Source organism: Symphalangus syndactylus, chromosome 22 (assembly GCF_028878055.3).
Source record: "Symphalangus syndactylus isolate Jambi chromosome 22, NHGRI_mSymSyn1-v2.1_pri, whole genome shotgun sequence".
NCBI lineage: Eukaryota > Metazoa > Chordata > Mammalia > Primates > Hylobatidae > Symphalangus > Symphalangus syndactylus.
Window position 1 is genome coordinate 73,418,492 of NC_072444.2, and position 14,369 is coordinate 73,432,860.

General features: G+C 34.6%; 1 protein-coding gene across 3 annotated transcripts in view; it reads left to right on the plus strand.

The window, feature by feature from the left end:
• EPC2 (enhancer of polycomb homolog 2) overlaps positions 1–14,369 on the plus strand; it is a 145,816-nt gene that overhangs the window by 91,849 nt on the left and 39,598 nt on the right. For all 3 annotated transcript variants that reach the window (XM_055260762.2, XM_063631053.1, XM_055260763.2), the window contains one exon: positions 8,916–9,061. In XM_055260762.2, coding sequence (XP_055116737.1) covers positions 8,916–9,061 — 146 coding nt within the window. The remainder of the gene's footprint in view (positions 1–8,915; positions 9,062–14,369) is intronic.

The window sequence follows — 14,369 nt, forward strand, 5'->3', positions numbered from 1 at the left end:
TCTACAAGAATCCTATGAGATAGGTGCATTTATTGCCCTTGTTTTACAGCAACTAATCTGTTATCCATCTCTATTATTTTGTCATTTCAAGGAATGTTATATAAGTGAAATCTACAGTATGTATATAACCTTTTGGAATTGATTTCTTTTTTTTTTTTAACTCAGCCTAATTCCATTGAGATTATACAAGTTGTTGCATGTGTCAGTAGTTTGATCTTATTTATTGCTGAGTATAATTTCGTGTACTAGTTTGTTTGATTTTTTTTTTTTTATCATTGAAGGACATTTGAATTGTTTCTAATTTTTGGCTATTATGAATAAAGTTGCTATGAACATTTGTGTGCATGTTTTTATGTAAACGTAGTTTTCATTTCATAAATATTTTGTGCAGATGTATCTCAGTTTTCCTATTCTTACTGATGGACATGTTTTTGCTTATATGAATATGATGTTATGAATGGCCTGGTGCGTGTCCTCTTGTCCACATTTATGAGAGCTTTTCTAGGTAGGATGTGGGCCTAAAAGTGGAATTGCTGGGTCTTATAAAAAGTGCATGTTTAACTTTAGATACTGCAGAATTGTTCTTCAAACTGGTATCAGTTTATATTTTCACCAGTAGTGTATGAGAGTTCATGTTGTCTCATATTTTTATCAACACTTGTTACTGTGAAACTACAATTTTTGTCAGTTTGATGGGTATGAATTGGTATTTGTTGATTTAAATTTGCCTCTTATCAATCACAAAAGTGAAGTTAAACATTTTTATGTAGATGACCTTTTCCTATCTTTGGGTCCATTTTTCTCTGGGTCATTTTCTTACCGAATTTTTAAAGAGACTCTTTATATATTCTACATATTTATCTTTTTAAAAACTTTTATGGAAAAATTTTAACATTCAGAAGTAGAAATAATAATAATGAACAGTCATGTACTACTGACCAATATTGTTTCTCTATACTTACACCATTTCTTCCACCTCCATGATTTTATAGCCATCCCAACATTATTTGATCTGGGAATATTAAAGCATAGTTATAATATTATCTAAAAGTATTATAGTAATACTATTAATATGTAATAATACTATTAGAATAATATCACATCACTCCTTAAGAGAAAAACATCATTTTCTTAATATCATCAAATATTTAATCAGTGTGCGTATTTCTTGACTGTCTTATAAGATAAATGATCTCATTTATCTTACTTTTTTTTAACAGTTGATACTTTTGAATTGAATCCAGAAAATTTCCATATGTTATAGCTGGTTAATCAGTCTCTTAAGATTCTTTTAATCAGGAATCAAGCATTTATCTTTCTTTTCTATGTACTGTATTTCAGGATCTCTGAATAATTGAGAAAGAGGAAGGTTCTCTTTATAGAAGTATTCCAGCTAATGTAAATCAAGCAGGAATGATAAAAAAAATTTTGTAACCTCTAATGAATTACTGCATCAAGGTAATTGTCATTAATGGTTGCTGACATCACAAAAGAAGAGAAACAACGAAAAATTATATACTTCCTGATGGAGACTGATTTTTTTAGTACTCTCCAGAAATGATTATGAGGATGTTTATTTTGTTTTAAAATCATTACGGATCATGGATTTATACATTTGTATTATATTTCAATCCATTGAATTTATTATCCTTATTGCTGTTTTGGGGCAGTAGGAACCTATTCAGGTTTGCTCTTGAGGGTTTTTTGACATGATAATATTATACCAGAAAGCAAGAAAACTAAAATGTGGTAGGGTTACCTTACATGTTTTCCTGGCCCAGATCTGAAGTCAGTCATTTCCACAGGGTGCTCTTGTTTCTTTTAGTGGGAAATTGTATTTGGAGACTGTAAGTTGGGTCCTAGGGGCATTCATTACTACTGGGTTGGCCATGTCTCTAAGATTGATTAGTGGGCCTGACCTATGAAATATGCACTTAAAAAATTTTGAGATAAAATACATCATGAATTTATATTACTATTTCTCTAATTCAAGACTAAAGGTTTTAACCTTCCACACTTTTTTCTACAGTTACTTTTTTTCCACACTTACTTTTTCTTAATATCAGTTCTTAAGGACATCTGCAGAATCCCCATGTTGTGTCACAGTAGTCTCAGAATAATAATACCCACTCTTTCACCAACAATATAATTTTACCAAAAAAGTTTCAGGGCCGCACACGATGGCTCATGCCTGTAGTTTCAGCACTTTGGGAGGCTGAGGCAGGCAGATCGCTTCAGCCCAGGAATTCAAAAGCAGCCTGGGGAACATGGTGAAACCCTATCCCTACAAAAAAAAAATAAATAAATTAGCCACACCTGGTGGCATGCATCTGTAGTCCTAGCTACTTGGGAAGCTGAAGTGGGAGAATGACTTGAGCCCAGGAGATCAAGGCTGCAGCCAAGATTGTGTCATTGCACTCCAGCCTGGGCAACAGAGCAAGACCCTGTCTCAAGAAAGAAGTAAAATTAATTTCAGGTTTTTTTGTTTGTTGATCGATTGATTTTTGCTTTTATTTCTTAGGGTATTCCCACTAGAAATGTACAGTCACTTTACAGTATCTTAAAGACACTTTCAGTAGAACCCAAGTGACAATTAGCTTTACTTGTTCCATTTACTTTGCAATTTTAGGGATTTTTTTTTCAACACGTTATTTCATTTTCTAATTATGTAAAATATTTGCATGATACTAAAAGTCCTATCTATAAAATTAAATATATTCAAAGAGGTCTAGTTGTTACCTCTATCCCTGCCTCCCCACACAGTCTTATTCCTGGGTGGCTGACAGTATTTTTGTATTTATGGCTGAGGGGGGTGCTGGAGATGGAGGAGTGGGATGGCAGTAGTGGAAGATTCCATGGTTCCATTTGTAGACTTCCACTACTCTCTTTCTCCTTTGGTATGCAGCTTTATACTTGCCCTCAGCGTGCCTAGTGCTTCAGAGTCCACAGGCTCTCTGAAGCAACCTTTGTGGATCAAACCTTCAGTCTGATACTATTTGGAAGGAAAAATAGTTGCATAACTACACTGAATGAGGGAAAGAGGAACTGTTGATTTCAGCTCTCTTAGGGATGTCCAATCATTTGGCTTCCCTGGGCCACATTGGAAGAAGAAGAATTGCCTTGGGTTACACATAAAATACATTAACAGTAATGATAGCTGATGAGCTTAAAAAAAAAAAAAAAAGTGCAAACAAATCTCATAATGTTTTAAGAAAGTTTACGAATCTGTGTTGAGCCACATTCAAAGCTGTCCTGGGCTGCATGCGGCCTGTGGGCCATGAGCTGGAGAAGCCTCCTCTGAGTCTTTAGATGGGGCCAGGGCAGGGGGTGGGAGTGGGTCCTGCTTCCTGTTGTCTCTCCCCTGCAGCCATTTTATATTTTAGCATTCTCTTTGTCTGCTAATACATGCCATTTATAACTTTGAAAATTTAATTGATGATTCTCACTTTGTTTCTGTTACCCCTAAAGATTTATGCCATTTGAAAAAACAACAACAAAAACTCCTTTGCTTTTGTTTTAATGGGATTTTGAGATAAGTATGTGTTCATTTTGCTTTATTTAACCAGAAGCTATCTCTGTGCTCACATTTCTGTTAGAGGAAATTTGGCCCAGGTACACTTTAAACCCTGGCTGTTTGAGAGCCAGTTGCTCATCTGTGATCCCACAGATACCCTGTGGATTGGAGTGTCACCTGTCAAACATGGCTGAGGAGAGTCTAGGGACAGGCACACACAGTGATTAACATCTATAAATACAGAGATGGGTTTACATAAAGAGTTCTAAATTCACGGAATTAAGTTAGAAAAATTATCAGTGTGGTTTTTGTTGCTATTATAAAGCCTTAAATTTAAAGTACTTTTGGTTGGTTTACATTCAGTGTGTTAGAGGGTACTTATGCTATATGTGCAGTTGCAGCCTAGTTGTGTAAATAACCAGAGAAAAGAGGGAAAGTGACATGAATTCTGGGTGTTGAGTGTGTATTGTCAAAAGGCCATATGATGGAGACTGAGTATAGAAAATAGAATGTTTTGGAGTCAGAGTAAGTGTAGCCATTTATAAAAATAAATTAGTGAGTTTATAATTTGGAGGCTTTAGGAAGACAAGAAATAACATTCCTTTATCTTCTGCTTTGAAACTAATTGATAAATAGACATGGACATAAAATTTCAGCTTTATTACTAATAAAAGTGGTGTGGAAGGTGAGATATTTGGCCTTCGTGGACATTCTATTATTTAACCCCTGAATTAGACAAACATACTCTAACCCTGGTTGGTCACTGAGAGAGCAGGTCTCCCCCTAATAGGAGCAGAGTCAGCCCCTGTGCTTACCATGTAGTGGAGGGCTGACTAGAATGCTGCCTCTATGAAGGAAGGAAGAACCACTGGAGAACATGTACCCAGAAGCTGTTGACCGGATGGGTCCTTCTCCCAGGTTCACAAATCAGTTTGTCACTCCTTCCTTGGCTGAGGGGAGAAAGAACGAGTGAAAAGAAGCTGAAAGTGTGCTTTCCAATCTTTTCCCTCCTGCAGATTTTAATGGAAAAATGGAGAATAAATGTTTCCCCTAAACATGTTATATGTAACAGGTATTATATAGCAATCATATTCATATTCATAACAGTATTATGAAGTAATGGGCAGTAACTGGCCCATCATTATGTGCCACATTGAATTGCGTGCTACTCATACCATGCTTGGTAAGCCCCCTTTAATCTGAAAATATCTTGCCATTTTTTGGCCCTGGAAAATTTTCCTCATATCGTTTCTTCTCCTGGGTTCTTTGTATTTTCATTCCATTAAATAGCTGTGCTTATTAGATAATTACATATGAATATGGCCAAGTACTAAGGGACTTTGAAAGGTACTTTTAATTAGAAGTAATATTTGCTTTACCAACTAATTTTAGACTAACTATATATATTTTGTAAGCTATAACCAGTCAATGTGCGAATGCTTTATATATTCAAATAGCTGGTTATACCCACTTCCTTACCTACGCAGAAGCTGTTGCTCTTTTTGCCAGTGAGCAACCAAATTTTCCTGAGCAGTGGTAGCTACCTGATGGCTACTGCAAGGAACTTCTCATCTACTTTCCTTCCTACTTCCTTTCTTCTTCTAATAGTAGTCATGCACCCTCTTAAATTCGCTTATTTTTCTTTTCTTTCTTTCTTTTCTTTTCTTTTTTTTTTTTTTTTTTTTTGGTTTACTGCTCGGTTAACTTCACTACAGGAAGTCTTCCATGTACACACAGACACGTGCCCTTATTAGCTTTGTCAATATCTTAATTCTATTGCTCTACTACATCAAGAAGTTGTCAAGTGTCCTGTCTGCCTCCTTCTTTATGTTGAGGTGGGAGGTATTGTTTTATCTGTTTTGTTTGGTTGACTGACCTGTGAAACTAACCCACTATTTGTAAGAGTGGATTTTTTTAGCAGGAGAAAGCTATCTGGGTTTCAAAAAGTGAAGTATCAATCAATTTAAAAAAATATTCTGCTTGTAGTTTAAAAGAATCTCTTCTTATATTTATATATTTCAGAAATGCTGTTTTTATTCAGTAACTTTTAGTATGTCCTCTTTTTTTTTTTCCTCTAAGTGCCATGTAGGGAGTATACAGGTATGACTGAAGTAATCACTGCTTTTAAAGAATTTATACCTCTGTCTGGTAGAGGAAATAATAGAACCTGAGGTAAAGAGAGGTACAGGCAGGCACCTGTACCTGGTTTAAAAGCAACAAAATCTCCAAAATCTATAATGATTCTTATATGGGTTTTGAGTGAAAGAGAAATGGTAGTATAGAATACTTAGAGTGCTAGTGCAAGTCTTTGCCCTGGTTCTGATTTAACACGTTGTCAGATCTCCTATCAATTCTCACTATTAATTTTTCTAAACTATTTCCCAACTTTTCTTGTTCCTTCCCCTGCCTCACAAGCTGGGGTGCTGGCTTTTGTAAGAATAGAATAAGAAGATAGAGCAGATAGGAGGTGGAGGAACAAGAGGTGAGTAAGATTAGGTAGGTGTATAAAAGATGGTCATGCAAAATTTGTATATATAGCCTTGCCCTTGAACTTTTGAAAACTTCTGTGTAACTTATAAATTCAGTATATTGTGTTAACTCTGCTCCACACTTTCCTAAATCTGTCTCTAAAATGTCTTCTAGCTGTATCAACTACCTGATTTTATTGACTATTGCTATTAGTGTGTGGATTAAGGCAGATCCTTGGACTGTCGTCATGTGCATTTACAAATAAACATCCTTTGTGAAAGGAAGAGTAATTGTTAGTAATCTACGTAGTTTATGAGCTCTGTATCGTTCTGTCACTGACTTTGATGCAGATTAGATTGACTTTTTAAAAGCATGCTTTTGAATTACTGATTATCATATAATAAAGACAAGGTTTTACATAAAAGATAAGAGAAAAATGCATTTTATTCTCAAGAATATTTTAAATGAATCATACTTACAAAATAGTTTTTATCGTTAGTTCACCAATAGCTGTAACTCCTCTGATTTAACTTCAGATTATATCACATACGTAAATACAATAACACAAATTTTAGAATGTGGGACTCATTGGGAGATGAAATACTGCCTACCACATAGGATGGTTGTGACAGTTAATTTAGTGTGTTTAAAGCACCTTGAGTACTACCTTGCCCATAGTAAGTGCTATATAAGTTTATAAGTGCAAGCTAACATTTATTTTTGTTTTTATTATTGTTATCTAGTGGTAAAAATTTCTTAAGCAATCAACTGAAGTCTAGATTTTTGAGATGTAGTCATTTACTGATTATAAAGCAAATGCCTTTAGATATTTTAACTTCATCAGTACTATCTGTAGTAGGAGGCTGATTTTACTAAAATTAGATAATTATATACATCTGTTCCTATTCCTTTGTTAGTACCTTTAAGAAAGTCATGCTGAATCTGAGAATGCCAGGACATTTCATGTGGTATGAATGTAGGATATTCATTTACACATCGCTGCACAGACAGCCTCTATATAACCAACCTGTTGGTTATTGATATCTCTTTTACTGCCTTACTCTAAATCTTGTCTTGTAATCTCAACACATAATTTGTGGCACTTTAGTTTTTTTACCCTTTATAGTTTAATAACTTATACGTGTACATGCTTAAAATGTCAAACAATACAAATGGGAACAAAGAGAATTGCTTCACCATCCGTGAACCCCTCCTTTCGTAGTCCCCTTAACCAGAAATAGAGATTACTAGTTTTAAGTATTCTTTCAAAAATATCCTGTGCATTTACAAACACATGCCTATATATCCATCCTTGTCCTTTTTAAAACACATATATTAGTGCGCTATATATACTATTCCTCCCCTTAGCTTTTTTCATTTAATATTCATGAAGATCAGTTTCATTCTATGTCAGTATACGTGGGTCAATGTCTTTCTCAGACCTTCAGTCTGTATATTCCATGTATGTGTAAACTATCATTTATCTGATCCTACACACATTGTTTGTTTTGTATTTTTTACTTCTTGCAATGTCATAACTAATACTCTGTGTACATATCTTTGTTTCTGTGTATGTTTATATGTAAGATGAATCCTAGAAATAGAATTGCCAAGTTCAAGAGGATACATTTTTAATGAAACTAAATACCAGTTTATAATTGCCTACACACATGGTTTGAGAGGGCTTTCTTCTGCTGCTCTTTCTAGAGTAGCATATTATCAAGTTTTAAATCTTGTCTGCTGAGTGAAACCTATTGTCTTATTAATGTGTATTTATCTATCACTGAAGTTAAACTTTTTTTATGTTTAAAAGTCATTGACATTTATTCTTGGCTGGGCGTGGTGGCTCATGCCTGTAATTCCAGCACTTTGGAAGGCCGAGGCAGACAGATAGCTTGAGCCCAGGAGTTCCAGACAAGCCTGGGCAACATGGGGAAACCCCATCCCTACAAAAAATGCAAAATTAGCTGGGTGTGGTTGTGCACACCTGTAGTCCCAAATTTACTTGGGAGACTGAGGTGGGAGAATTGCTTGAGCCCAGGAGACAGAGATTGCGGTGAGCAAGATCATGCCATTGCACTATAGCCTGGGCAACAGACAGAATGAGACCTTGCCTCAAAAAAAAAAGTCATTGATATTTATTCTCCACTAAAATACCAATTCACATCATTTGCCAATATTTGTTGAGTTACTAGTTTTTTTCTAATTTGCAAGAAGTCTTTAAGAAAATAAGCCTTTTGTTTATATGGTACATCTTTTTCTTGTTGTTCTTTGTCTTCTGACTTAGTTTATTTTCTAAGTAGAAATTGAAAAAGTTTATATAGTCAAATCAATCTATTTTTAATCAGCGTTATGGCTTCTGAGTTGCTGCCCGTGCAACATTCCCACCCTGTATGTTCTTCTGGTGTTTTTATGTGTTTTACTTTTTACCGTAAAATTTTATTGAATACGTCACTTACTGGTGTTAGAAGTAGGGTAGGAATTCAGCTTAATTTTTTTAAGATAACTAGTCTTTTATGCCAACACCCTTTTTTTTTCATAATTTGAAAAATCATTTCCATTATACTCTTTGTTCTTGAGCTTGTTTCTCAATTCTTAATTTTGGCAAAGTTTCTCATTATGCTACCAAACTACCATATATATGTCAACATATATATGTCATCTTTTTTATAGCTGCTATTTTATATTCTGTTATACATTTTCAAAATAAGATATTTCTTAACGTTTTTACTGTTTAAATCCTATATAAAGCAAAATTTTATTTTTTCTTCCACTGTGCAGTAAGTCTCTGAAATTAATTTTAGATACCTGCTCCTGAGCTCCCCTTTAGTCAGTGCACTGTAATTTAGAAGTAGTCTGCAGTCAAATATGATGAACAATGTATAATTTCATAATTTCTCCTGAGTTTGAAGAATTTTTCTTTCTTTTCTAGCTTTTAATCTAGACAACGAGCAACCAGATTATGATATGGATTCAGAAGATGAGACTTTATTAAATAGACTTAACAGAAAGATGGAAATTAAGCCTTTGCAATTTGAAATTATGATTGACAGACTTGAAAAAGCCAGTTCTAATCAGGTACTGTACCATGTAAAGATGTCTCTTATCTTCTAGTTAACCCAATTTGCACCTTTATTTTGCATTTTTTTAAGACCTGAGTGTGTTGCGTTTTACTGTTTCTTGGATTTCTTTTCCTGACATCCTGGAATTTCTGTTTACAATGTTCCTTGGGTGGAGAGTACTTAAGCACAATTTCCTTGAATAAGAGTATGGAGAGTACTGTTCTGACTGTTTTCCTGTTGGATAAAAATAATACTAGTTACAGTGTTATAAGAGTTTATTGATCCTTTCCGTATGACTAGTATTGGTGCTTCCATAACTAGATTTGCTTGCTTGCGTCTTTAAGGCAGTCATCTTATGTCAGATCTTGCTCAGATATTAAGGTACTCATCATTTTAAATGGATTTTAATTTTAATTACTTATACATCATTTCAAATCAGTGAGGAAGAAATTATGTATGAAAGAATATTCTTTAGTGAGGTATTTTATATATGGCACAGGTAATTTAAAATGGTACTGTCTTTCTGGAAAGCAGTTAAGCAGTGTAAGTCAGGAGCCTAAAAATGTTTATGCACTTTGATTTAATAATCTCATCCCTTGGAATTGTTCACAAGAAAAATAATTAGAAAAAATGTCAGTAACTTTTGAGCAAGAATGTTCAGAATAAATAAGATGTCTCTAGGGTAGACTATAACACAGCCATTAAAAATCATGATTTTGAAGGATGTCTAGTGCCATAGGAAATTGTATGTTATGTAATATCAGATTTAGAAAATAGGATACAGAACTCTTTATGTGGAAAACTTTGAAGTTTGTTTAAATCATTTATATTTATACATGTGCATAGAAAGCAAAAGAATAAGGAAGTTTGCAACAAAATGCTAACAATGGTTATATTTGGGTGCTGGAATTGTTGGTGATTTTTATGCTCTTTATCCTATTTTTCTCTGTTTTCCAAATTTATCATGAGCCATGTGTTGATACTGTAATTAGATTTTTAAAATAAACTATTTTTAAACATAATTTTTGGTGTACCTGTGTGGTATATTAATGTGCTAATTGTTATTAACATACTAAGAAGTTAGAGATAGAGTTGCAAATAAACTTTTTACAGTAGATTGTTAAAACTTTTCATTAGTTTACCCATACAAATTTATTATTTTACCCTACAACTTAAATATTTTAAATCTCTAAGGCATTACAAGCTCTTCAGAGCATTTTCCTTTGGCAAGTGACTTTGCTGCATATTTAGTCTATCAGTTTGCCTCCCCCCCACACCATTTTGATGAAAAGTAATATCCACTGTACTATCCAAAGAAGCACATTTTGAAAATTGAATTTTGTAAAATTCATGTTACTGGTTTTTGAGAGATTGTCTTACTTGGTTTTTTGTTGGGAGTTCTAAAAAAGTACCAAATTGATGTTCATTATAATTGGTGACTTACAGTTTTCCTGGGATTTTAGTCGCAGGCATCAGATAAAGTTTCAGTTTTTCTTTAGATGTAAATTTTCTTAGCAATCCTAGGCTGGATTTGGTATTTTTATGATTTTCTATGATTGCTCAGAAACTACTCATAGTGGCTGAGATGATATCATCAGAAGCCTTCAGCTCTCTGTTCTGTAATTTGCTTTGTTTCAGTCAGCAAGCAATCTTTAGTGTCCAAGTGGACAAGGCAGGTGATAGCAGTGAGTAAGACAGATGACAAAAATTCTACCCTGGTTCAGCGTGTTATCCACGTGGAGACAGGATAAACAAAAAAGCATGTAAGCAATACAGTTAACTGTGCACATATAATCAGCCCCATCCTATTTTAGTTCTCTTTGCTCAGGGACAAGCTTCTAGGCTGTGAAACAAGTAGCTAGGCACAGAGCACGATAGCATCTACTTTCAGCGATGGAAGTAAAAGTGGAGGTTTTGTCATTGGAACAAAGTAATGGTCCTGCATTACAATCAAGGATTAAAGATAACAAAGGGCTATCTTCATTCCATTCCCTGATCTGTTAATTTATGGATCTCTTTACTTTTCCTTTATGGGGGCTGGCATAGTACTAGGTCCCGGGACAAGGAATCAAGTTTGTAGTTAAACTACTATTTATTAGGTTAACAGAAAACGACAAAAGATAGACTTAGGCAAACCTGCCTCTGTTATTCTGGGAGACTATTTCAATGAAGTCATGATTGAAAACTCCTGTTTTCAAATGCTGTAATTATTTTCAGTCCCAATCTGTTTATTTGATTTGTGCTCTCATATCTTGGAGCTGTCTTCACCTTTTTTTAAAAAATAAAAATACAGTTTATTCCCTCTGGTTTTATTGTTCCTCATGACCATTCCTTCTTTCTTTTGCTTGATCCCTTTCATTCAACCCCTGTAAACATCAGGGTTTCTTGAAATTCTGTTCTTGGTGTTCTTATCCTACATATTTTTGTGTAATATCAGCTCAGTGAGCATTTTTATAGACACAATAATGTATTACCTTTGGCCTTCACCTCTTCCTCAAATTCCAGGATTTTTTCCCCCTTTTGGTTTTGCCTATTGACATCTTCACCTGGATGGTCCACAGTCCCCTCAAGTTTATCCTTTTGGAAACAACTTACTGTTTTACCCTACATAATCTTGTAATCCTTATCTCTTCAGTAACTCCCAAACTCAGATCCATCCATTTTTTATCCCTTTCCTTCATTGATAACTAATTCACTTCAGGGTTTATCAGGTTTTATCAAAGCGCACTGAATGAAGGAAAGGGATTTGATAAACCCCTGAATTGAATGTTATCAAATTATTTGATTTAATATCTTCTTTCCAACCTGACAACTAATTGCGGTACCTAACCTGAGACTGAATCTTGTACTGGATGGGAGTAGGGGGATGCTATGAAGATTATTTTTGAGTCAATTGACAATATTGGAATAGAGAGAGTAGATTATGTAATATTTTCAATGTTAAATTTACTGAAGTTGAAGGCTGTGATTATGAAAGAAAATATCCCTATTCTTAAGAAATACACACTTAAGTATCTAGGAGTAAAGAGCCATGATATGTGTAACTTCCCACCCTCAAAAGGATCAGAAAAAAATTGTATACACACACACACACACACACACACACGCACGCACAATTAGAGCTTGAATGCACACAAATGTTAAAGCAAATAAATACAAAAGCTAACAATATGTGAGTCTTGGTCTAAAGGGATATACAGTGTTCTTTGAAATGTTTTATTCTTGCAAGTTTCCTAAATATTTGAGATTAAAATTAATTTTTAAAAATCACAAGCCATCTTAAATGGCATTCTCTTTCGTAGGATTTTCTCTAAAATAAATAATAAAACACTTTCCAAAAAATGTGTTTTTAATTTTTCTTTTGAAAACCCTCAGTGTTTTAATGTATAAACCCTTATCTCATTCGTAAACTATTGAACACCCTATTTTTAGTTATTGATTAACCTTCTATATACCCTATTGACCTTTCACTGCTCTCCACTTACCACGCATTCCCATAGAAAGACTACTCCTGCCCAAAACAGAACTCTCCTTCTAACACCCTGGGTAATCATTTTCCATCATTTTCCTTCCTTTCGACCTCCATACTACCTTTTGCTCTCGTAGAAGCATAATCCTAAACCTTTCTAACTCTTCCTTGTGTACCTGTATAGTCCTTGAATATTTTATTTTCACTTATCTCTTATCTCATTTCTTCAATCTTTCTCTCTCTGTCCCAAAAGGTGCCCAAGTCCTTATTTCCAGGAGGACCCTTTCATTTGACCCCATCCTTCTCAGCAAACTACCACCCATTGTCTCTTCTTTTTTTGTCATAAATTTTCAGAAGATTGACTATACTTGGTGCTTCTTATGTTTACCTGTTACTAACATCACAATCCATTTCACTTTACTGAAATTGCAGTGTTTAAGGTTACCAGTGGCCTCCTAATTGTCATCAGGAGCCTCTTTTCAACTTGTATCCTACTTAATATCCCTGCAGTATTGAATGATGTTGACCAGGACATTTTCCTGATTATTTTCTTCTTTCTTCATCTTCTCTTTATCTTCAGTGTTGATATTTCCTTTGTTATCTGTCCCCTGCATTTTTTCTTTTATCTTAGGCTGCTAACAGTTTTTTGCTGGTTCCCAAATGGTCCAGAGCTGGATTTCTAGTGGAACCTTTCCACCTGAGCAAGTATTTCAAATTTAACATCTCCAGACCTCCTTTGCCTCCCCCAGTTTTGTTCTCTGATATGGTTTGGATTTGTGTCCCTGCTCAAATATCATGTTGAATTGTGATCTCCAGTGTTTGTGGAGGGCCTGGTGGAGGTGATTGGATCATGAGAGTGGATTTTCCCCTTACTGTTGTCATGATAGTGAGTTCTCACAAGATCTCACAAGATTGTTTCACAGGATCTGTTCACAAGATTGTTTCACAAACTTGTTCTCACAAGAATGTTTAAGTGTATAGCACCTCCCCCTTCTCTCTCTTTCTTCTGCTTCCACCACATAAGATGTGCCTGCTTCCCCTTCGCCTTCCACCGTGACTAAATTTCTTGAGGCCTCCCCAGCCATGCTACCTGTACAGCCTGCAGCACCATGAGCCAATTAAACCTCTTTTCTTTATAAATTACCCAGTCTTAGGTAGTTCTTTATAGCAATGCAAGAACAGACTAATATACTCTCTTTCTTAATTAATGATATCATTTTTGTCTTCCTTCTAGTTGGCCAGTTTGCACTTTAGTGCTGACTTCTTTAAAATCATCCCAAACATCACTAAATCAAACCAGTTTTTTGTTCCACAATGTTACACAGGTTGAGTATACCTTATCCAAAATGTTTGGGACCAGAAGTGTTTTGGGTTTTAGATTATTTCACATTTTGGAATATTTACAGATATATAATGAGATTATTTGGGGATGGAACCCAACTCTAAACATGAAATTTATTTATGTTTCATATATACTTTATACACACAGTCTGAAGGTAATTTTTTTACAATATTTTAAATAATTTTGTGAACGAAACAAAGTTTTGACTGCATTTTGATTGTGACCTGTCAAATAACATCAGGTTATTTTGGAATTTTACACTTGTAGCATCATGTTGGGACTCAAAAAAAAAAATTAATTTTGGAGCATTTCAGATTTATAGATTAGAGCTGCTCAACCTGTATTTGTTGCCTGTACCATGTTGCCTTATTTTTATTATTTTTCACCTGGACCACTGCTATTCTGCCACTAGCTATTTTATTAAAAATTCATCTTCTTAAAAAAGAAAAGCTTCAATGGCTTCCACTGTCTGTAAAGTGAAATCTGTACCACCTGACTCCAGCCATGCTGAAC